Source organism: Cydia strobilella, chromosome 24, assembly GCF_947568885.1.
Source record: "Cydia strobilella chromosome 24, ilCydStro3.1, whole genome shotgun sequence".
Classification (NCBI taxonomy): domain Eukaryota; kingdom Metazoa; phylum Arthropoda; class Insecta; order Lepidoptera; family Tortricidae; genus Cydia; species Cydia strobilella.
Genome location: NC_086064.1, coordinates 3,664,359 through 3,690,357, shown reverse-complemented (window position 1 = coordinate 3,690,357; position 25,999 = coordinate 3,664,359). Strand labels below are relative to the sequence as shown.

Genomic DNA, 25,999 nt, shown 5'->3' with positions numbered 1-25,999 from the left:
TCTAGTGTCAAGCAGCGGTACTGATAAATCCGCTACTTGACGCTAGTTGTCGACTACGAAAATAATAAGCGTTTTGGTAACAAAACTGATGTATGGAGTGAGAACTCTGCTTACTTATTTCTTTATGCTTTAGGATTAAATAATCACTATAACGGGACAGCTCTCAAAATAAAAGTCAAACAATACTTCTCCAAATCGTTTATTCATACAATATTTATAAAATACATCAAGTAATAACCTAGTATTATGTAATGTATAATAAGTTACACTTATAAGATGTATTACACCACCGATTACCATTAGTTAATATTCGTAATAACAAGTCTTAATCTTTTTACCGCTATGTCAAGTAGCAAATTTTATATAAAAAGAGAATGTTATCTGTATGAAGAAATTCCATACAAAGTACCTCTACGAGTTGCTTTGACCAGCTGTCAAATTTCATATAAAAAAAATGTAATACACATGTAGTGTATAATTGTTTTCCTTCGTATTTTCTCGGAAACGTTCGTATTTGTCATGCTACTTCAGTCAACGTTTCCGTGAAAATACGATGGAAAACAATTATGCACTACTTACATCTGTACTATGATTGCCTTTGACCAGCTGTCATCATATAAAATAATGTACACACTGTCGAGAGCGCCATCTGTTTAGTTTTTAGTGGCCTTCCAAATAAAATTAAATTTCAATAGAATATCAACTTTAACATTCCGATTTAAGGTTCAAATTAGATTGCAATTTTGATAAATGTGACGTCTTCAAATTAATTATCAACGTTGGATTTATTGGTTTTTTTGGAAACCTTATAGATTAGTGCGAATAGTGCGGCCTGGATAAGTGTTAATACAGCTACAGCGGTAAAAAGGATAAAGATATGTTAGCTGAACTGAGAAAATTTTAAAAGAAATCATGATTTTTTAAAGTTACATAAGAATAAATCAAAATGGGGTTAAAAGGAGGTTACGTTTGCTATATTTCTTATTGAGTGCCCTTTATTATTTTCTGCTAAGTTATGTTAATCAGTCCGTTAATTGTGCTTGGTACACTGAGCGGTGCCCTCGCAGTTTCAACCCCATAACCCTTTAAACGCCACAGATAGCCAACAAATGTGCCATTTTCAACCAAAAGGGTACTTATTGTCGGTTGTCAATAAGGCGCTATTTCCATATAGCTTTATTTCAAAATCAACCTAATCGACCAGCGACAATGTGGTACCTTTTGGTTGAAAACGTCACAAATGTTGAAAATGAACCTTAATATTCTAGTAATGTTTACTAGTGCGTGGTATATTTTAAAATAGTCGTGGCTGTCAAAAGGTATTTTTATATTCACCCATTATTGTGCTACATGTCAAAAAAAATATTGCAAGATTTTTGAAAATAAAACATTACGACTAATTTGTTGCGTATGAAATAAACATAACATGTCTTGGTGTACATTTGTTTACTAAATTATTTACAAATCTTATTTCTAGTAGCCTAATTCTTACGTGTCACGAGCGCATACAAGTCTTTATGTCTAAAGTATTAGAGCGTGAATAGCTATCGCAAGTTGCAAAGAGTTTTCAGTATAGAAATGTTTAGTATTGGAACTTTTTTGGAAATTACAGACATTTAATATGTGTGAAGAAATATTTAACACATTCACTGCCAGTGACCCGCTAGGCGGGTTCGTACTCGTAGGCGTTTTTCGCTACATGCGGTTTTTCTCAGTGTTATCTATGTGTGTGTCTAGGTGTGTGCTGTGTGTGTGTAGTGTTGTGTATGTTAGTGTAGCGCGTAGCTCGCGCTGGCACTGAATGTGTTAATGCGTTGCGCCGTAATGTTCCATGGTATGAAAAGTAGGGAATACAAACCGGTTTTTAATTGAATGGAAAAAACCGGTTATTAACCGAAATTTCATACAAATAAAAACCGGTTTGCATTCCCTAATGAAAAGTACTGAATTTATAGTATATTTAGTACCAGAATGTTTGTAAAATTTTAAATTATTTTATGGAATTGTATCTTCATTGGATTTATTTTTGAATGTGTGTTTGTTGTGGCAATATATTATTACCTGTTTCTGTTATTTGTCGAGAAAATAAGTTTGGTTTTAGAGTAAACAAGATTTGTCACCATAGAAGCAATGTCTTTTTAAAGTAACTAGTTAAAGCGAAAATCAAGACGAAGTTTTTGTTGCAAGAGGTGTGTCAGGGTGTTTTACTTTAACCTCGTAAGGCTCGCCATACAAAATTTGAATCTTGTCATATAGTAAATTGGGATGAATTTCGCTTGTTTGAGAAAGCAATGGAAATATAGAAATGCTACTTTATTTGGTTTATAAAATTTTCTAATTATAATATTTAGGATTGAAACTGAAGTGTAAATTATAATATTTTGCACATTTGGGCCTTACGAGAATAATGGTTATTTGTATTACAAGGGGGCAAAGTTGTTGTTTAACCGACAACTTAGGTTGTTGTTGTTGTTGTTGCTATATTGATACCCGAGCAAGCGAAAGATTACAAAATGTACTCAAAAGTGTAGCGAGTGGTTCGAAAAGTGGTATATTGAGTGTTGCGAAGGTTACAAGGCACGGAGGTTAAACAAATTTTGCCACCAAGTGAAACACGAAATTTTTCACCACACCAATGCCAGGAAAATACTAACCGTTAAATATTAAACAAAATCAAATACAAATGAACATTATTAAATATTTATCATTCAAACCATTATTTAAAAGTCAATTCTATTAGTTAACATAAGGAAATAAATAAAAATTTGCATTTGATTGCTTTGCCTCACATGTGGATAAAATGCAACTTTCTTATCAGTTTTTGAACAATCAAGAGTCTTTACCAGGTGGGGTGGTGAAAAAATTATAAGGCTTAGAACGTAGTTGCGATTAATTTCTTGCGGTTTCAGTCTTTTAAGTGCGTGCGCTTATGAAGCATGCCCTATGTTACACTTTTAGCGGTTCGAGAACCGCAAAAAAATAATCGCAATGCGTTCTCACTGTTCTCAGCCTTACCCGGTGTGTCGTTACGGGTGGAGTGTAGTAGTTAAGCGGCTGGACACACATTTCGGTTCGTTCTGCAGCCTATCGTAATCAATATGATTATTACATAGTGTTTTTCTCCGAACTGTGTCAAAGAAATTGACAACCGGTGTGCCCTAGTGGGTAGTGACCCTGCTTGTGAAGCGGATGGTCCCGGGTTCGAATCCCGGTATGGGCATTTATTTGTTTGATGAGCACAGATATTTGTTCCTGAGTCATGGATGTTTTCTATGTATTTAAGTATTTGTATATTATATATATCGTTGTGAGTACCCGCAACACAAGCCTTCTTGAGCTTACCGTGGGACTTAGTCAATTTGTGTAAGAATTATTAAATTGTAAAGAATGACGTTTGCTTTTTTATGTCGGTGTCTCGTTTCGGTGTTGTTATTGTAATTGTAAATTGTAAAGAATGACGTTTGCTTTTTTATGTCAGTGTCTCGTTTCGGTGTTGTTAGTGTTAAGGTAGTGTAGTTGTGTGTTGTGTGTGTGTGTGTGTGTGTGTGTGTTACTGGTGCAGCTGGTGCGGCGCGGGCGCGAGCACGGCCTGCGCGAGCGGGAGCGTCGACGTGATGGCGGGCGACGCCGCGCTCACGGCCACGCCGCCGCCGCAGAATATCACCTGCACATCGACACAACCATTAAGGGACGGTTGCACCCATATACATACTATCATAGAGTAACTTATACTAGAGCGGTACTGTCATAGTAAATTTTGTAACCCCAGTAAATTCACTGCCATCTGTCGACACACTTTAAAACTAAAAATAAATATTTATAAAAATACGATAAAATGTATTTAAATATGGATAAATGATTTTTTTTATTTGCATTAATTATTTTTATGATTTTGATCCATGTTCTTTCACTGATATGCGTTTAAATTGTTAAATAACAAACGACCGTCAACGTCATCTATACGACAGTAGGCCAAAGCTAGTAGCGCCCTCTGAACGAGAATCAAATTTTCTTGATTTTCGAGGCACGTTTTTTCCTTAGACTGTATCCATCTATTACGGAGTTATATCTATCTTTGATACTATATACAACTAGTTACAGACATGAAACCGAGCGGCCGGGGGTAAGCGAAAGACATATTCATGTATTGACAGTTTCATGTATGGCAGCATGATCCTTTTTCTCTTTCACTTATAAATTTCGGTATTTCGCCATCGCCTCCTTGCTATGATGCCATAACCCGACCATGAAAGAATGCCCGGTCGGTGATAAAGACAAAGCGTGGCAATATTTTCTCTTTCCTCTTATAGGAATCGCAATAAGACTATCTTTCTCTATCGAAGAGTGTCAGGCCCTTGGTTGCACCACGCTGTTTGTCATCGTTAAAGAATCTAAATTTTATTGTATGGAAAGTTTAATAGTAAACCGCCGCGGCGCGCCGGTTGACGTTGATCAGTCCGTCAAGTGCGGATGGTGCAACTGGCACTAGTTGAGTAGCAGTACTGATAGTTCCGCTACTTGACGCTAGATGTCAACTACGAAAATAACTCCCATTTTGGTAAGAAAATTGATGTACGGAGTTAGCATTAGCACACTCCTTATTAGGGAATGCAAACCGGTTTTTATTTGTATGAAGATTAGGTTAATAACCGGTTATTAACAGGTTTTTTTCTTACAATAAAAAACCGGTTTGGATTCCCTACTCCTTATATGTGACGTTTTCTATCAAAAGGTACCACACTGTCGCTTAGCATAAGGACGAAAATTGCTTGTATCTTTATACGAAAAACCTGTCAGAGCGTCCTTATGGCAAGCGACAATGCGGTACCTTTTGCTTGAAAACGACACATATATATGTATGAAAGTATCATACCTGCTGCACCTGCTGGTTCGCCTGCTGGCCGCCCGGCGCCGCCAGCACGTACTGCTGCCGCACGCCGCCTACCTGTCATCACACATGTCAAACTTTGTTAACATCCCTATTTGTACTTGGATAGACTAAAGTTTAACTAATAGGGCGTATTAAGCTTAGAATAAATTGAAAAGTGAAAAAAGAAGACGGTAGATGTCGCTAGGGTCCCCTACACCCATATAGTGGGAAGATTTGCTGACTATGGATGAGGTCTCGGTGGCTCAGTTGGCAGAGCGCTGGAGTATCGATCCAGAGGTCGTGAGTTCAAGTCTCACCCAAGGCAGTCATTTTTCCACTTCAAATTTATTCTAAGCTTAATAGCATCGTTCGCAGACGTTTCTGCTTGTTAAAAATTAATAGGGGATATTACTGCAATGTTCTGCCACCAGAGTGCAGCACTAACCCCTTTAGTAAACCATAGAGTAACTTATACATACTGTGCCTTTACCAGGTTATTGACAAGTTTTCAGAGATAATAAAATATGACATTGATGCATCAAGGCGGTTTGTTTACAGAGGACCTACCGGGAAACGCGAATCCGAAATTTCGCTATCTGCCTCTTTATCGCTCATATACGCAAGTGACAAAGCTGTTACATAACAAAATTTCGATTTTCTTGTTTTGCTAGACACTTTGCTCACATTGTGGTAGTGGCGCCTCCTACGCAGAGTTTCGCGTAATATTCCCTATTAATGCGTTGGAAATTTCTTAAATAGAATTATTAGATAAATATAATAAGCGCTAGTGGCCTAGCGGTAAGAACGTGCGACTTGCAATCCGGAGGTCGCGGGTTCAAACCCCGGCTCGCACTTATGTACGAAATATCATTTGACATTTACCAGTCGCTTTTCGATGAAGGAAAACATCGTGAGGAAACCGGACTAATTAATCCCAATAAGGCCTAGTTTACTGGATTGGAAGGTCAGATGGCAGTCACTTTCGTAAAAACTAGTGCCTACGCCAATTCTTGGGATTAGTTGTCAAGCGGACCCCAGGCTCCCATGAGCCGTGGCAAAATGCCGAGACAACGCGAGGATGATGATGATTCTACCCACTCAAATACCAAACTACTCAACCGAGGCGAAAGTTTTCTCGTGTCTACATGAAAATTTTTGACACTGTTAACTGACTTTGCAGGCTCAGGCAGGAGTAGCTCATTTCGTGTTTTCGTCGCGTCGCTAGAAGTACATGCGGCCCACACCAATTTTGGTGTCTAGCCATAGTGGTTGCCGCGCACCGCTTAGGAACGGACGCCTGCTTGCGCTTACGCCACCTAGCGGTCATATCTGTCGTAATACACGCATTTTGTTAGAGAGTGAACCTTCTGTACCAAGTACTATTATTTATTCTGTGGCTCAGGCTTTTGGCTTTCCGCTGATGGTCAATTAAGAGTTTTGGTGTTAGTAAATAGCAGGGATGTTGCGGATGCCGATTTCTTGACATTTTTAAAGGCTCACATCCGCGGATGCGGATGTCGAGATTATGCACATAAAAAACGTGAAATATTACACTTTAGTAATTTTTATTTAAAAAAAAAAAGAAACCATTAGTATTTGAACAAGAATATAGGTGCATAAAGTCCAAATAAAACAAACTTTTCACTTCTTGTCGCTGTCCGTCATAGGCTAAAGTGCTCGATCGTCGAATCACTAAAAACGAAACGAGATTCCTATTGGCTAATGCCGAAATTACCTTGCACTTACGCCGCCGCTAAGGCGTTCCTGTACCTACCTGTTCCACATCCGCATCCGCATTAAGCTCCGTATCGATTTTATGCGGATGCGGATGTTGAAAATAATGCGGAAGTTCCGCAGTTGCGGATGCGAATATTCGCAACGTCCCTGGTAAATATTGAAGGGTATATAATCGTTACCTGGTGTATCTGCTGCTGCTGCACGGGCTGCCGGTGCGTCGCGTCGGCCTCCACCACCACCTGCTCCATGTAGTTACCGCCCGCTGTAACAACACATACTATTGATATTTTAATGGGGTTGGCAACTGTCAAAGGTTTGCAGAGATGGCGCCATCATCGCTTGCCCCGTTTTCTATGAGATTTGACTTAGGGCTGGCATCCAGCATTCATCCATCCAAATTTGACACAATTCTAGGGTTTGACAGGGCAAGCTATGCTGGCGCCATCTGCTAATTATTTCGACCGGCCAACCCAATTGAAACACTTGTTTTACGCTGCTTTTTAGGGTTTCGTAATCAGCTAGGAACCCTTAGTTTCGCCATGTCCGTCTGTCTGTCAGAGGCTTCGTAGCAACAAAATGATAAAATAAACATTAAAAAAAAAACTTTTTTTTTTCAGGGTTCCGTGCCTAAAGGGTAAAAATGGAACCCTATTACCAAAAAGAATATAATAAGATAGAGCGGTACTGTCATAGTAAATTTTCTAACCACTGTAAATTCACTGCCATCTATCGACATACTTTAAAACTAAAAATGAAGATTTATAAAAATAAGTTAAAGTGTATGGATAAATGAAATAAAACTATGAAAACGGATTATATCGCGTATATTGAATTTATAATACATCCCGACGTTTCGAACTCTTTACAGCGTTCGTGGTCAACGGGTGACTGAGGAAAAATTACAAAATGCAAAAATACCCACATACTAAAATAATGAACAATCATAGACTACAAACTTTAAGGCTGGTTGTACATGCAAAATCGGTTCATAAGGCTAGTTATACACTATAATTATTTTTCAAGTAAAGATATATATATATATATACGCGATAAAAATAAACTAAACTATGCCGGCTCCAACCCTACACCACGGACCCAAGAAGATTTAATTCCCTCCTAAATTGTAGGAGGGTATCCCAATATATCCCATATTATATTATATTATATATATATCTTGGGTCCGTGGTGTAGGGTTGGAGCCGGCATAGTTTAGTTTATTTTTATCGCGTATATACATATATATCTTTACTTGAAAAATAATTATAGTGTATAACTAGCCTTATGAACCGATTTTGCATGTACAACCAGCCTTAAAGTTTGTAGTCTATGATTGTTCATTATTTTCACGAATTAATAAACTAGTGGATGTGAAATGACTCCTATTTAGTATGAAAACCAGTGTCGCTAAACTCACACATTCATAGCCACGTTAAAATATGTCACACACTTACAAAATTGCTCTGATTCGTAGCAACTTTCCATACCAAAAGGTTATTACCGGTGGACATTTCTCGAACGAATATCAACTGTAGGCTACATGAGTGACGGTTTAAAATATAATGTCAAAGCTATATGACATACGACTCTTTCATTATCTCATTCATCTCACAAAGGCTCGCTCAACGTTCACCTAATACAACTACTCAACACCAGATGGCGTTATTTTATATAATTTTAAAATCACTTACTTATTACAGGCGAGAAAAGGGCTAAAAAACCAGTATAAGTAAGGTCTAATTACGCATGGTTTGTTACGGATCTCACGGTCACGTTACACTGGTGTTTTCGAGATCTCTACACGCCTGCGAGTAGCTAACCGTTGGAACTTCTTTCCATTCGACGATATAGGGAGGGGACAGTGTAATCGGAGTGTTTTATCGATATTTGTGTGTTCAGTTAGGTATCGATATTTCATTAAGTACCGTATGTTTTAACACATTTAGATGATACTTTATTTATGATTATAATATAGGTAGTGATAATTGTGATTGTATGAAAAATAATATGTAGCAGTACAACAAATATCTAACTAGAAATTTGTTTCTTATTAATTGACCAACTAGGTTGTTAATGTGAACATTAAATATATCTTAAAGTCAAACAGATAAAATCATAGTTCTTTAAAGGTGGTTCTTTTAACTCGGTATTGCTGTTATTTTGTAATCACAAATCTGCAATTACTTACATAGGTAAGTATTCGTCTTTAACAATATATTTACTTGTAGCAGCATTTAAGGCCAATCTAGACGGGACAACCTGATTAAATTGTCAAATTAATTGTATGGTGTGAAAGCATACATGAAACTGGCTCATCGATCCCACTTGATTTGATTGTAAGATTGTGACCTATCAAATCAAGAAGGGGGGCGGCAAAATTCCAATATTTGACGCTAGTTTGCGTGGTACGGATCACTTTTTATTAATTTAGTGAGCCCGAATGTCACTAATAATTACTAAATTAGTAACTAAGTTTTAGGCGTGTGGACGCTACATGAGATATATGGCAATTTTATCCCCAGAAATCTTTCTCTAAGAAATGCTCCTAGCAAATGGTGCTATATTTTTGCGGAAACTAATTTTCTTGCCCAGTAGCATTGATCCATTTATTTTTAATATCGGCATCTTGTGGTAACCTACAATAATAAATAATAAAGAAATAGAAAATATAAAACGTTTATTCATGGCACATTGCATGCATTGTACGCATAAGTGCATTAAGTACCTAGTCTAATTATATTAACGATGAAAATATGATGGGTGTAAAAAACAAAAACGTATGTAAAGGAATACGAAGGTTTGAAAGGTTGCCATGAAATGACCCCGACTTAACTTAGTGCTTGATGACCAGAGCTGCCATATTTACTAAGACATTGATTATCCCAAATAATAATAAGAAACGTGTCTAAAATAATAATTTATTACCGAACCAAACATCAAACTTGAAATATCGTAACTTTAACTTTATCGATATAAATATCGACATTGCGCAGCATCTGAGTAGCGAAGTTATTTGGCATTTAGGATAGCGAATATTCCAGATAAACGTAAAGAATTGTGACAAAGGATTGTGAACTCTAAGTTCTAACTGATAAAATATAGATTTACTTAACGAACATTCGTAAATAATGCAAAATAAACAGATTTTTCGTATTTATTGGATTATATTTAAATAAATAACCACCGGTGATAGGAAATACCTCCACGTGAAAGATTTTTTTAACCGCTGTGATTTCTGCAGCTTAATACTGCACAATACGGCATTTTAAATTTAATTATCAATTTTTGTTAGACGAGCGTACGTACGACGTGAATGTCATTCGAGCATGAAGTTTACACAACAACTGAGCATAGTCTGTGCATAAAGTGAGTCGGTCGCTACTAACTGTCGGATAGACGGGAACGCCCACTTGCCATCTCCATCCTACTCCGTGATTATTTTAGTATGTGGGTATTTTTGCATTTTGTAATTTTTCCTCAGTCACCCGTTGACCACGAACGCTGTAAAGAGTTCGAAACGTCGGGATGTATTATAAATTCAATATACGCGATATAATCCGTTTTCATAGTTTTATTTCATGAGTAACTATCGCGGTAACCGAAGACAATATTATGTATGGATAAATGTTTTTTATTTGCATTAATTATTTTTATATGATTTTGACCCATGTTCTTTAACGGATATGCGTTAAAATTATAAATAACAAACGAAACCGGAAACGCCCTCTATACGAGAGTAGGTCAAAGCTAGTGGTGCCATCTGATCGAGAATAAAATTTTCTTGATTTTCGAGGCACGTTTTTTCCTTAGACTGTATCCATCTATTACGGAGTTATATCTATCTTTGCTATTACTAAGACTCCGCTGTTCGTCTGTCCGTCTGTCACCAGGCTGTATCTCATGAACCGTGATAGCTAGACAGTTGAAATGTTCACAGACGATGTATATGTGTACTGGTGGTGTATAGTAATGATCTGACCTGCGGGTTGCGGCGCGGCGCTCTCGCAGCCGAACAGGCAGTGCTGCACCGTCCAGCGCGGCTCGAACGGAATATGTGTCTTCACCTGTAATGTAATCAATACGATAATAAACCGTTAAAAAAAAATACTACAATTATTAAGAGTCCCCAGCAAGCTCGGCCAAATTTCACCTTCCCATACAAACAGTTTCGTTCTCATTTTAAAACTACGTGTTGGATTGTAATGAAACTTTGCACATACAATGACATGAGGTATATCTAGTCCTGTAGTTAGTTTATATAGCTCCAGCGTATAAAACAAACGAAATAGAGCAAAATCAAGTTTTGTATGAAAAACTTAAATTCGTTGTATTTTTTTAACTATGGTACCTGAAGCTACATGATGACATACATATATATACCTTATCCTATTGTAAGTGCAAAGTTTCAGAGCAAACTAGCTACTCGTTTTAAAATGAGAGCGTAACTACGTTTGTATGGAGAACCGAGCTTGCTGCAAACTCTTAATAAGGTTAGAAAAATCTTCAGAAGCTGACTCACACACCTTGCTGAAGAGGCAGGAGCACTCCTGGGTGGACGTGCCGTCCTTGCAGATGTCCACACTGCTGTGTCTACACAAGGATCTTGAGTATACCTTCAGCTCGGTGGTCAGCATGAGGATATGGCGGCAGGGCAGCCGGAACACCTTGCTGAAGAGGCAGGAGCACTCCTGGGTGGAAGTGCCGTACTTGCAGATGGCCACACTGCTGTGTCTACACAAGGATCATGAGTATACCTTCAGCTCGGTGGTCAGCATGAGGATTTGGCGGCAGGGCAGCCGGAACACCTTGCTGAAGAGGCAGGAGCACTCCTGGGTGGACGTGCCGTACTTGCAGATGGCCACAGTGCTGTGTCTACACAAGGATCATGAGTATACCTTCAGCTCGGTGGTCAGCATGGCGGCAGGGCAGCCGGAACACCTTGCTGAAGAGGCAGGACCACTCCTGGGTGGACGTGCCGTACTTGCAGATGTCCACACTGCTGTGTCTACACAAGGATCATGAGTATACCTTCAGCTCGGTGGTCAGCATGAGGATATGGCGGCAGGGCAGCCAGAACACCTTGCTGAAGAGGCAGCAGCACTCCTGGGTGGACATGCCGTACTTGCAGATGTCCACACTGCTGTGTCTACACAAGGATCATGAGTATACCTTCAGCTCGGTGGTCAGCATGAGGATATGGCGGCAGGGCAGCCGGAACACCTTGCTGAAGAGGCAGGAGCACTCCTGGGTGGACGTGCCGTACTTGCAGATGGCCACACTGCTGTGTCTACACAAGGATCATGAGTATACCTTCAGCTCGGTGGTCAGCATGAGGATATGGTGACAGGGCAGCCGGAACACCTTGCTGAAGAGGCAGCAGCACTCCTGGGTGGACGTGCCGTACTTGCAGATGGCCACACTGCTGTGTCTACACAAGGATCATGAGTATACCTTCAGCTCGGTGGTCAGCATGAGGATATGGCGACAGGGCAGCCGGAACACCTTGCTGAAGAGGCAGCAGCACTCCTGGGTGGACGTGCCATCCTTGCAGATGTCCACACTGCTGTGTCTACACAAGGATCATGAGTATACCTTCAGCTCGGTGGTCAGCATGAGGATATGGTGACAGGGCAGCCGGAACACCTTGCTGAAGAGGCAGGAGCACTCCTGGGTGGACGTGCCGTACTTGCAGATGGCCACACTGCTGTGTCTACACAAGGATCATGAGTATACCTTCAGCTCGGTGGTCAGCATGAGGATATGGCGGCAGGGCAGCTGGAACACCTTGCTGAAGAGGCAGGAGCACTCCTGGGTGGACGTGCGTCCTTGCAGATGTCCACACTGCTGTGTCTACACATGGATCTTGAGTATACCTTCAACTCGGTGGTCAACATGAGGATATGGCGGCAGGGCAGCCGGAACACCTTGCTGAAGAGGCAGGAGCACTCCTGGGTGGACGTGCCGTACTTGCAGATGGCCACACTGCTGTGTCTTCTGGAACAAGGTGTGCTCTTACTACCTGGGTTTACATGGTTCATAAAACTATTAACTAAAGTGAAATATTTATTGTGTAAGATGAGATGCTGACTAAGCATAAACTTAGTTGGAGGACAGCCAGCATAAAATTGATAGTGACGGCCAAAGTGGCCAAATATATCGTAACACATCTTTGTTACCATATAAATAAGGATGTATTCAAATATATTTTTGGCCACCTTAGCCGACACCATCTTGATGCTGACTGCATAACGAAATCAATAAAGAAATCTGGCAGTTTTTCGAACCGCTTTTGTTTTAAATGCCCAAAGACCGACCAACCTTGGCCAAAGCCAAACGCTCGGATCCTGCCCTGCACTTCGAGCGTGCAGGCGTGTGCCTTCCAGTATTTTTTTAAGGTGGAGGGAAGAAGGGAGTTCGGAACATAACTAATTAAACGCTTTTCTTGCCAGTGTATTTTTTCTAAGATAATTTTTTGTGTCTATCAGGCGCAATCGAGGCTTGAACTCACGATTTTCGTTTATTTTGCCAAGAAAAGGGATAGGGAAGGGAGACTGATTGAACTTGATGGATGCAGGAGGGAGTCCTACCTTCCAGCCCGGTCGTCGAGACACTTCTGCGCGATCTTGGTCTGGTGCGACATCAGGTTGTACGCGTACTGCGTGATGGTGTCCGTGGGTGACTGCTTCAGCGTCTCCGTATCCTGAAATGAAGACCAATTGTTATACAATGATATTATCATTGTCCTGAAATGAATATAAATTGTTGTGTCGCCTGTACACACTCGACGACAGCCTCTCGCCGAGTCTCAGCACTGCTGCGATCCTATCTGAGAAGCGCGAGACGAGACGAGAAGGGAGCAGCATGTACACACTCGTTCTTGGCCTGTCGCGGGGTCCCTCGACGAGTGTGTATTATGCAATGTCATTTGGGCATCGTGGGGCGCACTGTGGAACGGATACTTGTGGTTGTACCTGATAATTTTCTGTTTTTCGACGATGAACTTTTTGTGGTGTTGACAAAAAATCGTACCATTTGGGGGGATATGTCCTCAACAAATTTCCAAATACTAAAGTGCCTTGGTTTTTGTTACGACAATAGAATGTTATCGTATGGCGGCGTTTCACTGTGGGTGAACCAGGCGAACCTACTGGTCGTTTTATACTTTACCGTAAACGTTCACGTCAATGGCAATATCATAAATCTATGAGATTATAATCTGTGTCCCTAGTGAATAAGGGTACAAGTAACATTAATTTAAAAGGATGGAATGAAATATAGTGATCAGTAGATATCTAATAACATTCGTCATCATTTTTATCGTCCAAAAAAATCATGAAGTTTATAACACCTAGCCCCGTAATATGATGTCATAACTGTATTAGGAATGCACGTAATCATAATAACGAGTTGTGTAAATGGGAGATGCGGGCCAACAGGGCAGCGCAGGTCCCTTTGCCAGCCCAGCGCCCTTTTGTACCAGCTGCAAGAGATTTGTACCCTTATTCACTAGGGCCATAGCATGCCGTCGCTTTAAACACATTGAGTGCCAGGAACCCGTTCGGCGGGTTCTCTGTTCGTAGTCGCTTTCCTCTACAAAGCGGGAAAACGCTGGAATCGGCTACAAGGGTAGCACTACGAAAACGTTGGCAGTGAATGTGTAAAATCACCGTAAAACTGACGATACTTTGAATTTCATAGTTAAAACACTTAACTATACAAAACAAATACATAACACAGAGAATATAATAAATGTGTTCAAACTCGAACGTATTAACCTTTTCGACGCCGTGTCAAACACAAAAGCTGTCACTCGGACGCCACGTCACCGAAGTGTCAATACTGAAATTGAACTTTATGCGAATGCTCGTAGGTCTATGTTGGTCTGTGGTCTGTGACGGATTACTCGGTCTTTGGCGCTGGACCTGCGCTGCCGATATATCGGTCATTGGTGTCCAAAAGGAAAATAGTGTTACCCGGAGTCTGCTGACTGCGAAGCTTCGTCGCTCGTCTTCCAACTGGTTTGCCACGTTGAAGAACAGAGAGACAAACTCATCTGGCTGCATCTGACTGCGGACCAGGGTTAGGAACTTCGTCACCAGTCGCTCTAGGCCCTGAAATGTAAATACTGAGTAAATATATATAACAGATATTTGTTCATGTGTCATGGTTGTTTTCTATGTATATACGTATGTATTTATCTGTATAAGTATGTGTTTATCATCGCCTACTACCCATAGTACAAGCTTTGCTTAGTTTGGGGCTAGGTTGGTCTGTAAAAGGTGTCCCCTAATATGTGTTTATTTAATATTCAATTTTAGAAGTTTTATACATTTAATGTAAAATTCTAAAGCAGCATTGTCTTTTAAATAGTCTATAACATTTTGTTTTTATGGTATCATATCATTGGCCGGACAACCGAGTCATATCCCCCCCGTGTAACGCGCCGTAACGTTTTCGTGTACACCCCCCCCCCTCCCTCCCCCTACCTAAAAATTACGTAACACCCAAGTGACCATTTTTACCTAAAAGTCACTATTATCTTCAGCAAAGTATAATCATAAAATGAAAGTGAAGGAAGCGAAAGATGTATGTTAGGATCGTAGCAAGTGCAAATTCGTAAACATTGTAACGTTTTACAAGACCCCCCCCCCAAATTGCGTTACGTAATATTTGAACCCCCCCTCAATTAAAAACATGAGGTACTTTCCTTACTGTTAGTATCAATGACGCGTCATAAATCATCTCAGTTGGTATATGAAGGTGGTATGTTACCTTGTGCAGGATGTTAGTATAGTTGTCTGGTTCCAGCCAGGAGTCCAGCTTGGCCACGGCCCCCCCCGGTCGGGTCAGCGACTCCCACAAGCGCAGGGTGCCGGCTCCAGTACCGATAATACCTCGTTTCAGGACCTGAAGAAATAAATCATGTTTTAAAACATATATACCATGTTCCTTATGTATCTGACATTAAATCTAAAATGTACATTTAATTTTGCTTTATTTCTGAGTATTTACTAATATTTGGGTACTATCATCTGTAGTGATTTGCTCATAGTTAAAGCAGAATCTTGGTCCTCTATTCAGTCTTCTGAATTATCTTTGGGTTTCCAAGTCATCCTTTAAGTTAAAGTAGTAACTAAGAGGCCAAAGGTTATAATTTAGCTTCAATACCTGCAGCTGTGCCGGAGTGTGCTACCCTTAGGAAGGCCAGAAGTCTTGGCTTTCGTAGCGATATCGTCAGCCACTAGAGAAGTATCTTCCCTATGCATCTAGTTCTTTTCTGACCCTTGATCCAGTCATCTAGCTAGAATGGCAGGAATGGAATGGTATTATGTATTTTGTTTTCTTACCTGCAACTGAGCTGGTGTGAGCTCCTCTCTCAGCAAGGCCAGAGCATAAGTCTTGGTCCTGGCAGCAACATCATCAGCTACTAGAGAAGTATCTTCCCTTCTCGCCCAGCTCTTTATCTGACCCTCATCCAGTCATCTAGCTAGAATGCCTTGAGGTATCTTGTTTCCTTACCTGCAATTGAGCCGGTGTTAGCTCTCCCCCCAGCAGGGCCAGGGCATAAGTCTTGGTCCTGGCGGCAACATCGTCCGCTACTACAGGAGCATCTCTCACCACCCAGTTCTTCTTTCCTCAGATATCTTGATTCCTTAGTCCAATCATCTAGAGAATATCTGAAGATGGTGAGTCTTCCACCTGTGTTATCATTACCTGCAACTGAGCCGGCGTGTGTTCCCCCCGCAGCAACGCCAGGGCATAAGTCTTGGTCCTGGCAGCAACGTCGTCCGCAGCTAGAGAAGTATCTCTCCCCACCCACTTCTTTTTTTCTCAGCTATCTTCATTAGATTCTTGGTCTAATCATCTAGATAAAAAATCTGAAGATGGGGGAGTCTTCCACCTGTGTTATAATTACCTGCAACTGAGCCGGCGTGTGTTGCCCCCGCAGCAGGGCCAGGGCATAAGTCTTGGTCCGGGTAACGACATCATCAGCCACTAGAGAAGCATCTTCTCTTCTCGCCCAGCTCTTTATCTGACCCTCATCCAGTCATCTAGCTAGAATGCCGTGAGGTATCTTGTTTCCTTACCTGCAATTGAGCCGGTGTGTGTTCCCCCCGCAGCAGCGCCAGGGCGTAAGTCTTGGTCCTGGCGGCAACATTGTCCGCTACTACAGGAGCATCTCTCACCACCCAGTTCTTCTTTCCACAGCTATCTTCATCTGATCCTTGGCCCAGTCATTGAGAGATTCTAGAGAGAATAATATATCTTAAGATGGGGAGTGTTCCGACTGTGTTATCATTACCTGCAACTGAGCCGGTGTGTGCTCCCCCTGCAGCAGCGCCAGGGCGTAGGTCTTGGTCCTGGCGGCAACATTGTCCGCTACTACAGGAGCATCTCTCACCACCCAGTTCTTCTTTCCACAGCTATCTTCATCTGATCCTTGGCCCAGTCATTGAGAGATTCTAGAGAGAATAATATATCTTAAGATGGGGAGTGTTCCGACTGTGTTATCATTACCTGCAACTGAGCCGGTGTGTGCTCCCCGCGCAGCAGCGCCAGGGCGTAGGTCTTGGTCCTGGCGGCGACGTCGTCGGCCGCGAGCGAGGCGTCCTCCCTCCGCGCCCACTCCCCGCTGAGCCGGGCGCACGCGCGCGCCGCCTGCCACACCGAGCACGTCACGTGCGACGAGGGGAACGCCGCGCGGACGGACTGGGAACGGAAATTAATACAATACAAAACACATATTTACTAATGAAATGCCTCACAAGAAGAAAAAAATCATAGCATAACATCAATTGACAGTCAAAATATTTATTTTCTCAAACATGCTATGTAATATTGATATTACGTTCTTTATATTAGGCTGGGAAGTATCACGTTTCAGGCGCGGCTAGACAAGAGGTCTGTAATTAAATTTCATACAAAGTTGCAGGCCTAGGCCGGGAAGTGGTTTTTTTTAAATTTCTATTTCACATATAATTGCGGCACAGCATCATGGCATTCAGCCATTAAAAAAAACTATAATCAATATTTGCTTTTTGGTTCGTTTATGACATTCTGCCAATACGCCTATTAAAAAAAAACAATAATTTTTGTTGTTGTTTTTTTTTTAACCTGACTTGGCACTAGGGCCATTAGAGAGGTAGGACTGTGTGGGGGGATAGAAGCCTGGGGAAAATCCAGGACCGTTCCGCATCACACGAGACGGTTTTGCTACGCTGGAATACTCCTAGTTAAAAAAAAAAAAAAAAAAAAACGATATTTGATTGATATATATAGTTGGTCAAGCAAATCTTGTCAGTGAATAAGAACAAATACTCGTCCTTTTCTTTTGGGTATTAGTACTAGTGTAAGACAAAGAAGAAGTATGATTCTCTCTGTCTATGTTTGAAGTAAGACAGTCCTTTGGCAAACTATAAACCTATATTAAACGTTTGAGAAAAGCACTATACATACATCGGCGTGAAAACGGGTTGTCGGCCTCATAACTATCCGGCCTCACTACGTTCGGCCGTATATTCTATTCGGCCGGCAACCCCTTCCTTCCCGGCCTCTGTAGTAATGTACTATTACGATACAAGTGCAAAAAAGAGGAAATTCGAAACGAGTGGCGATAAATTAGAACACGACAGGGAGTGTTTTAAATCGACACGAGTTGCGAATTACCTATTCGCACGTGTATCGTACAACGTTTTACAGTACATATGGCCCTTTAAACTTTCGACATAAGCACGATAAGTGCTCTTTTACGCACTAATGCGAGAGAGTAGCACCATTTTATTTTTCTTATCAAGATTGAAATCGCAAAAGTTGAGTCATGAGTCATAAAATTAAATTAAAATGAGCTAATTCTTTGTTATTTATCCTGATCACGGCACGAAATTGTAACAAAGAACTTGCATCATAATTAAATGAGTTGATGTAATTACTTATTTTATTTATTTATTAACCTGTAATGTCAGTGTCACACTGCTAGGCTGAGACAATCCTCTCTTTCTTCTACGGATCTCTGGCTAATTTCAATATCAGAGCAATATTTTCGGAAGATGTTAAGATCATGCCTCCATCTTTTACAAGGTCTGCCGTGTCGCCACTGTTTGGTACGTCTTAAGGCACAGAATAAGTAATAGTATTATCATACAGAACGGCCACGCACCGCCCCGCCCCGACTCGAAGGACCTCGCCCCGCGACATTAGATTGACGACCTTTTGCCGGCCGCTCAGTAGTTTTAGAGCAATTTACTCACACAATGACGCATGACGCATGTACAGACGTGCCGTTCACACATAGAAACGCAAATGATTTTTGATGTATAGCGTGTCCGTCCTTTGGTAAAGGATTTAAAAAAAATATCTTAATCATGTAAAATAAGTGTAAAAACGAACAAGCTAGGTGACTAACCTGCTGACATTTAGTAGGGTCCGCTACGACGCACCGCACTTGTCGCCAGGCCGGGTTGCACGACTTGAAAGTGTCGAGCAGCCAAGTCAGATCGTCGCCGATCAACGCAGATATGCCTACACAAAAAAAGAGGTTTTAAATACACTATTACAGATATAACATTTAAAACTTTCGCGGTTTAAACACATATTAAATCACATTTAGAAACGGGTCTATCCACCACCACCGACCACGACCACGACCAGTGAAACCTGTGTCGAAACGTCGGTAAATAAAGGTAACAAAATAAATTCGCGATAGACCCGTTTCTAAATGTGACTATTACAGATGTCTTCTAACTGTGGCCTTTGAAACCGATCTAGCTCATGAAATGAACTCCTATTTTAGTGCCTTTAGTCAAAAAGTTTGGAAATCCTTGCCTATTATAAAATTATTAATATTCTGAGTTGAGAGCTATTTAAATCAAGTTTTGTGGATGCCTCCACAGTTGACGAGGCCGTTGTTGTACATCTGTCGAAATCAAGGCAAGATGTTTACTTGGACTTTACACCGCTTCGCTTCAGAGAGCGAATTAGGTTCAGAGAGCGGAGTTTTCGAAAAATAGTACCGCTTTTTTTATTTCACAATACGGTTGTCAACAATTTAAGCAATCTTGAGGATTTTCTTCAGTGACTTCATCGATTCGACTCTTGATTCTTGGCTTGACTTTCGTTCGATAGAAAAAAAATCACGAACATAGATCTAGTATATTAGTAAAAAATTTAGTGCAGAAGATAAAAATATGAAAATTGCTTCTAAAATTGCGCAATTTTATTTTTGAGGGACCTCAACGATTACTTATTAAATTGTTAAAAATTACAACAAATTAAAATTAAAAAACATGATATCCCAGGTCCCGAGCACGCACATCCATGCATCATCCACGCACGCATAACATGAACCTACGGGGCCTTAATAACTGTTTTAAAATACTGATTATCATTAAATATATTAATAAAGGGTCACTCACGTATTTTAAGTCGAAAAACGCTCGACATGTTTCACTCCGTACCGAGGAGTGTCATCAGGAGCTTGCGTTGACGGTGTCCGGGTAAACTGATTATTACATCGAATTTGTCAGTAATCTCAACATACCTGCGCTGACGATGACCGACTTCCCGTTCCCGTCTTCAGCTAAGAACAGGGTGACGTTGTGCTTCACACTGGGGCTGGCCGTCCCGCCCACTGTTGGGATGGTGCTGTTGAACTCAATGCCTGTAGAAAAATAATAAGTCTTCTTAGAGTTCAAGCTTTGGGCGGGCTTCAAGGTACTACTAACAATCCGTAACTTGTTGCAAAGCCATTCCAGTAATGATCCTTTAATATGTATGGCTGTTAGTATTTCGGTGACAGAAACAAACTGCCTATTCCATATACTCGAATTGGCTATTTGCAAAGCATGAGGTAGTGATTCAAAACCGGCCAAGTGCGAGCCGAACTCGCGCACGAAGGGTTACGCGCCATTACGCAAAAAACGTTTGTTGTATGGGAGCCCGTAACCTTTTCGACGCCGTGTCAAACATAAAAGCTGTCATCCAGACGCCACGTCACCGAAGTGTCAAAACTGAAATTGAACTTTATGCATATGCATGTAGGTCTATGTTGCTCTGTGGTCTATGACCGGTTAATCGGTCTTTGGCGTTGAACCTACGGTGCGCATATATCGGTCATTGGCGTCCAAAAGGTTAAATATTTATTTTACTCTGTTTTTAGTATTTGTTGTTATAGCGGCAACAGAAATACATCGTCTGTGAAAATTTCTTACCCTTTGGGTACGGAACCCTAAAAAAAGAAAAGAAATTAACCTCATGCTAAAATGTTTCTAGCTGATATATGTATTATGTATGTCAAACTAGCGCAAAAATGGTTAAATAAACTATTCTTTAAGATACAGACCATTAAGTTTCCAACATGTATACCTGTTTCAATGCAGAGGAACTGAGGTACAGCGTTGAAGGCCATCTGCATGCTTGGAGTTGTGAGGTACACGCATTGGATACAGCCCGATGGCGAGTGGAGGAGTTTCACTCCGGCATCTGCAGACATAGTGTATTATGTATGCGGCACCGCGATATAATACATTCGGTAGAGACACACTGAAAGAGAACGAACTAAAGGACCTCGAACTTACAAAGATGTCATTCTGTTCTGCAGGAAAAAATGAAGATTTGAGGAGAATAGTATGGGAATGCCGCCGGGACAGTAACCTGCAGCTCCAACTCCAGGGAACTGGGCTGAATGAACGCGACACGTGATCGACAGCCCGCCTGCTTCCGGCCGGGCGTCCCTACACTACATCTGCAGTTGATGTCTGCATGAGTTTAAAAAAAAAGTCTTAGCGTTTTTAGACTATTCTCTCATCCATCAGATTTTGTTACCCCATATGACAACTGCTTAATCCAGTGGTTTGTATGTTTGTTCCTCATTAGCCAGGTCCACACAGAGCGAGCATACGCTGCATGCGCGCGAGGTAATTTCCTCGCGCACAAAACGGCCAGTGTGTCCTCGCGCGCGCCAGCTTGGCCGAGGCACGTCTACATTGGCCGTTTAGTGTGCAAAGAAATTGCCTCACGCGTATGCTCGCTCTGTGTGGACCCGGCTTCACACAAAAACGGCTGAGAAAGAACACAGTGTACACTAAAGGAGGCAGTTAGCAGCTTGAGAATCTTGCTAGGTTTCGTGGAGGTGCTAGGTGGTTAGAGTAACGCTACCACAGAATAAATAATAGCACTACCATATAGAAAGGAGACTTCCTACAAACCGAAGATTGACAGCGGTTCAGGGACGAATCATGCTGTCCCTTTTCTAATATATGGCACTATCCCTGTAGGCTATTTAGGGTTGTCAAAATTCAAGTCATTTTCTTTCTGTGGTCGTGCACGCAAAGGGACGTCAAGTTGTGCCAACCCTGATAATTGCTTGACGCAATGCTGAGTCGAACGGAGCCGAGAATATCAGAAAGGAGGAGTTTTGCACCCCTGACGCTACCTCGGTTGGCGATTTGCAAAACATGCCTGGTGTAATTTGTTGCCATGGTGGTTGCAAACTAGTATGAGTGTTAAAGGGCAGTGTGTGTGGCATATATAGGGTTCAACTGCGCGGGCGAAGGCGCGCGAAATAAATAAACACTTACCATAGTTAAGCTGGAGTTTCCTCACAACGAAATCATACTTCTGGTTGAGCCAGCGCACGGCGCCGGTGCCTGTGGCCACCAGCTGCTCCTCCGTTGTGATCACCGACGGCTCAGAGCTGCTAGCAAACAGGGTTTCATCAAACATTGTCATACAACCATGCGAAAGGATCGTGAAAATAATTTCTTAGGCCGTGGACTGGACGCACGCAACTCTCAGTGGCGTTTTTGGCCAATTAGTTAATATATCCCTACTTCCCTAGCAATCATCCATATTAACTTGCCCTGTTAGTATGTAAGGTATGTTTATTATTATTATTATTATTTAGCTTTATCCCACATTAGTGGTCCCCAAGGGTATAAGCCTCCTCCATCTGTCTCCACCTCTCTTTGTCGGTGGCAACATCCATCCATTTTTTTCCCGCAGCCTGTAAGGTATGTTAGTGTGAGTCAAATCTTGGAATCTAAATTTGACCCATGTCCCAATGTCCGATTGAGCTGAAATTTTACATACATATGTAAATCGGATGACAATGCAATATTATGATGACATGGAGCTGATCTGATAATGGAGATAGGAGTTTCTCTCCAATGTTTGTCTTACCCCATCTAACCTTAATACAATACAAAAAACTCATTGGTTGCATATTGAATTCTATTTCCCATCAGATATGACCTCCAAACCTTCAAGAAAAGAGTACAATTTAAAAGGCCGGCAACGCACCTACAACACCTATGGTGTTGCGGGCGTCTATAGGGGATAGTAATCCTACCATCAGGTGGTTCATCTGTTTGTTTGCCTACTATATGAAAAAAATCATTACCTTTCAGCATTCTCCGTAGGTGGGTTCTCAATGATGGCCACCTCATACTCCTGCGGTGTCTCCACAGTCTGTTGGTTGTTGCTCATCTCATACTGCTGATAAGTGTTAGGCTGCTCCTCTACTTGTTGCTGAAACATAGGACATTTTGGAATAAACATGAGGAGTGGGTTCAATGGGGCTGGTGTGTGAAAGAATTTACAGATGGTGCCAGCAAAAGTTTTACCTGTCAATCCCATAGTGTCAACCCTTGTTTTTTATATACTTCATGATGATTATAAACTATATGCTAGCCCTGCATCCTGCCCCGAGCGACACCCTTTACGGACAAAACTACCTTGCTAAGCAAATTGATATTGAGATACTACATAGTGTGGTCCGCACTATTATGCTAGTAAACTAGTCACTAGCCACACCCTGTGGGTCACATTCCTAATGTAATGAACACATTTTAGTTACGCATCTTTTTTTCACTGCATGTGTACTGCACATGTGTGTTGATAGCCCATCATTTATGTTTTGATCCGACTGTCTTATTGAGCTTATTTAAGTGTCCTTTTATTAGGTTGATATATGGGGCATTTCCTATGAAACAGGACCTTATTGTCGATGGCGCTTACGCCGCACAGCGACGCGCCGTCGCGCGGCATTGTTAATGATGGTGTAAGCGCCATCAACAATAAGGTCCCTTTTTATAGAAAATACCACATATTATAGTAGTGAGGCATAGCCTCAATTACTTTTATTAACTGAATAACACTTACATTACTAACTTCAGGTGTACCCTGCACAAAAGTGGCTCCTTCCTCCTCCGGCTCCCCTTTAACATCATAAATGGTTTCCGCCATCACAATGCGGCCCGAAGAGTCCATTGTCCACATTCCACCAAACGCAAAGTTTGAGGGATTACCGCTTTGTTCGTAAAGAATCACTGTATTGGGTCCCAGTTGGACAGGCTCTCCTTTCATGTTCACGAACACGGGCTGCTCGAAATTTCCTTCCACCAGCTGCCCGGTATGCACTATCTGCTGCCCTTGCTCCACAGGCACCTCCACAACTTGATTTACAACCTCCACTTTGTCCTTTTCCTCGTCAGTCTTCGCTCGGCTCACCATAATTTTTTTCTTCTCACTTTCCCCAGGCTCGTCACTTTTACGCTTTATCACAGTTTTCTTTTTGTTTTTCTTGTCCATTTTTATTTGTTACACTATGTAATTGCACTAAAACGCGTATAAAATACGCTGAGACGTGATACTATTTAAATATTTGGAAATAAAAGTAACTATAGTAAACAGAGGTACGCCGCACCCATTTGACAACATTTTTCCTGCAGATTAATGTTTTAATGGGAAGAAATTAAACTAAATATAACCACTTCACTAACTGCTGCATTAATAACAGCAAAAATGCTTGTTTGATAACATAAAATTGAGATTAAACCGCCGTATTTAAGTGCGAAAGGGACAACTCAACTCAAAGAGACGCCATTTTTAATCGCCACACATTTTACTATTAATGTTGCCATGTGAAAGCAAGATTCTCGTAACATTCATCCGATATCGATACACTTTGTGGTATGTTGTAGGGTTGCGATACATGCATCTCTTTCTTCAATACATCAAATGAAAGTGACACAGTAGTGACCACAGCAGTGACACAGCAAATAGAAGTAAGTTCGCTATTCCTTCAGTACAAATATCTTCTAACGATTCTACTTGTACTTTAATAGTAGCAGAATAGAATTTTATAGTATTTAATATAAAAATTGGAATTTTAAAAATTGATTTTCATGTTCAGCAAGTTTTATTGATAGAGTCTGTGCGGAAAGAGAAGAGTCGTAGAATGTATTGGATTGGATCCCATACATTTCACGACTCTTTCCGCACAGACTAAGTATACATACATATATAGGGCCCTCTACACTCATGCGCGAAGCCGCGAACGCGAGTGTGGAGCGGCTTATAGTGTAGTTTATAAGTTTAGTGTGTAACTGGCCTTATGATAGCAAAAACAAACCAAAACAAAACCAATGTCTATGGTTAGTAGTGTCTATGGCAATAAAGCCCCAATAAAGGCGGGAAGTAAAAAAAAAACGTCCTAAAATCATGTATTCTGCAACTAAACGACTGGGCGAAGATAATTCTAAAAAGTCGGACTCGCCATCCGAGGGTTTATAATTAATAATAATAAATATAATAAAATAAACGAATGAAATGAAATGGTTCCGTACTTTTTAGTATTTGTTGTTATAGCGGCAACAGAAATAGGTACATCATTTGTGAAAATTTCAACTGTCTAGTATAGCTATCACGGTTCATGAGATACAGCCTGGTTACAGACAGACGGACAGCGGAGTTTCAGTTATAGGGTCCCGTTTTTACCCTTTGGGTACGGAACCCTAAAAACTATTTTCTTTAGGTATATGTTCATTTCCATGTAGGATGGAGGATACTTGAACTAATAGGCTCGACCATTTAGAACATCTCGCCTGCTTATTACATGTTATTACTTACGCTTATTTAATTTACTTAGCTTTCATCCAGTCACTTTCGGACGGGTACTGGGGGCCTAGCCACGATGACAATAGTTCGCAGAAAAAGAATCGAAACTACGGTTTCTACATACCATGCTATAAATATCTGCTTTTTAAACTGCTGCATTCATAAAATTATGCCGAGACACAAGCTATATTTGATAAAATTTAGTTTCAATATTGTGTCTAGATTAAGCCTTAGTTTGTAGTTTAGATAGTACTAGGCGTAAGTAGTTTCTTACTAACTGTTAGACTTAAATGTAACAGTTCTGATATAGTTGGTCAAGGAAATCTTGTCAGTAGATAAAGGCAAGAAATTCAAATTTTCTACGGGACGATGTCTACTTCGCGCCTAAATTTTTTAAATTTGCCGCCCGTTTCTACTGACAAGATTTGCTTGACCAACTATATTTATGTTGTTATTGGTTCCCCGCAATACAGGCATTGCCTAGTGCCCCTGGTATGTCTG

The 25,999-nt window shown here is 41.0% G+C and overlaps 1 protein-coding gene across 3 annotated transcripts; it reads right to left on the bottom strand.

The window, feature by feature from the left end:
- Nucleotides 1-183: 183 nt before the first annotated feature.
- On the bottom strand, nt 184-24,504 carry LOC134752125 (uncharacterized). 3 transcript variants are annotated; one of them, XM_063687700.1, is made up of 15 exons: nt 23,762-24,504; nt 23,001-23,128; nt 22,180-22,298; nt 20,966-21,082; nt 20,142-20,261; nt 19,008-19,123; nt 17,123-17,314; nt 15,377-15,511; nt 14,578-14,715; nt 13,192-13,304; nt 12,478-12,598; nt 10,584-10,668; nt 6,787-6,869; nt 4,874-4,945; nt 184-3,664 (listed from the first exon to the last, which is right to left on the bottom strand). In XM_063687700.1, the coding sequence occupies exons 1-15, from the start codon at nt 24,188-24,190 to the stop codon at nt 3,551-3,553; spliced, it is 2,082 nt and encodes a 693-aa protein (XP_063543770.1). In that variant the 5' UTR covers nt 24,191-24,504; the 3' UTR covers nt 184-3,550. The 3 variants fall into 3 exon arrangements, with proteins under 3 accessions (XP_063543770.1, XP_063543773.1, XP_063543771.1); XM_063687703.1 differs by having other exon boundaries at nt 12,478-12,595; XM_063687701.1 differs by having other exon boundaries at nt 22,180-22,295.
- Between the last annotated feature and the right edge of the window lie 1,495 nt (nt 24,505-25,999).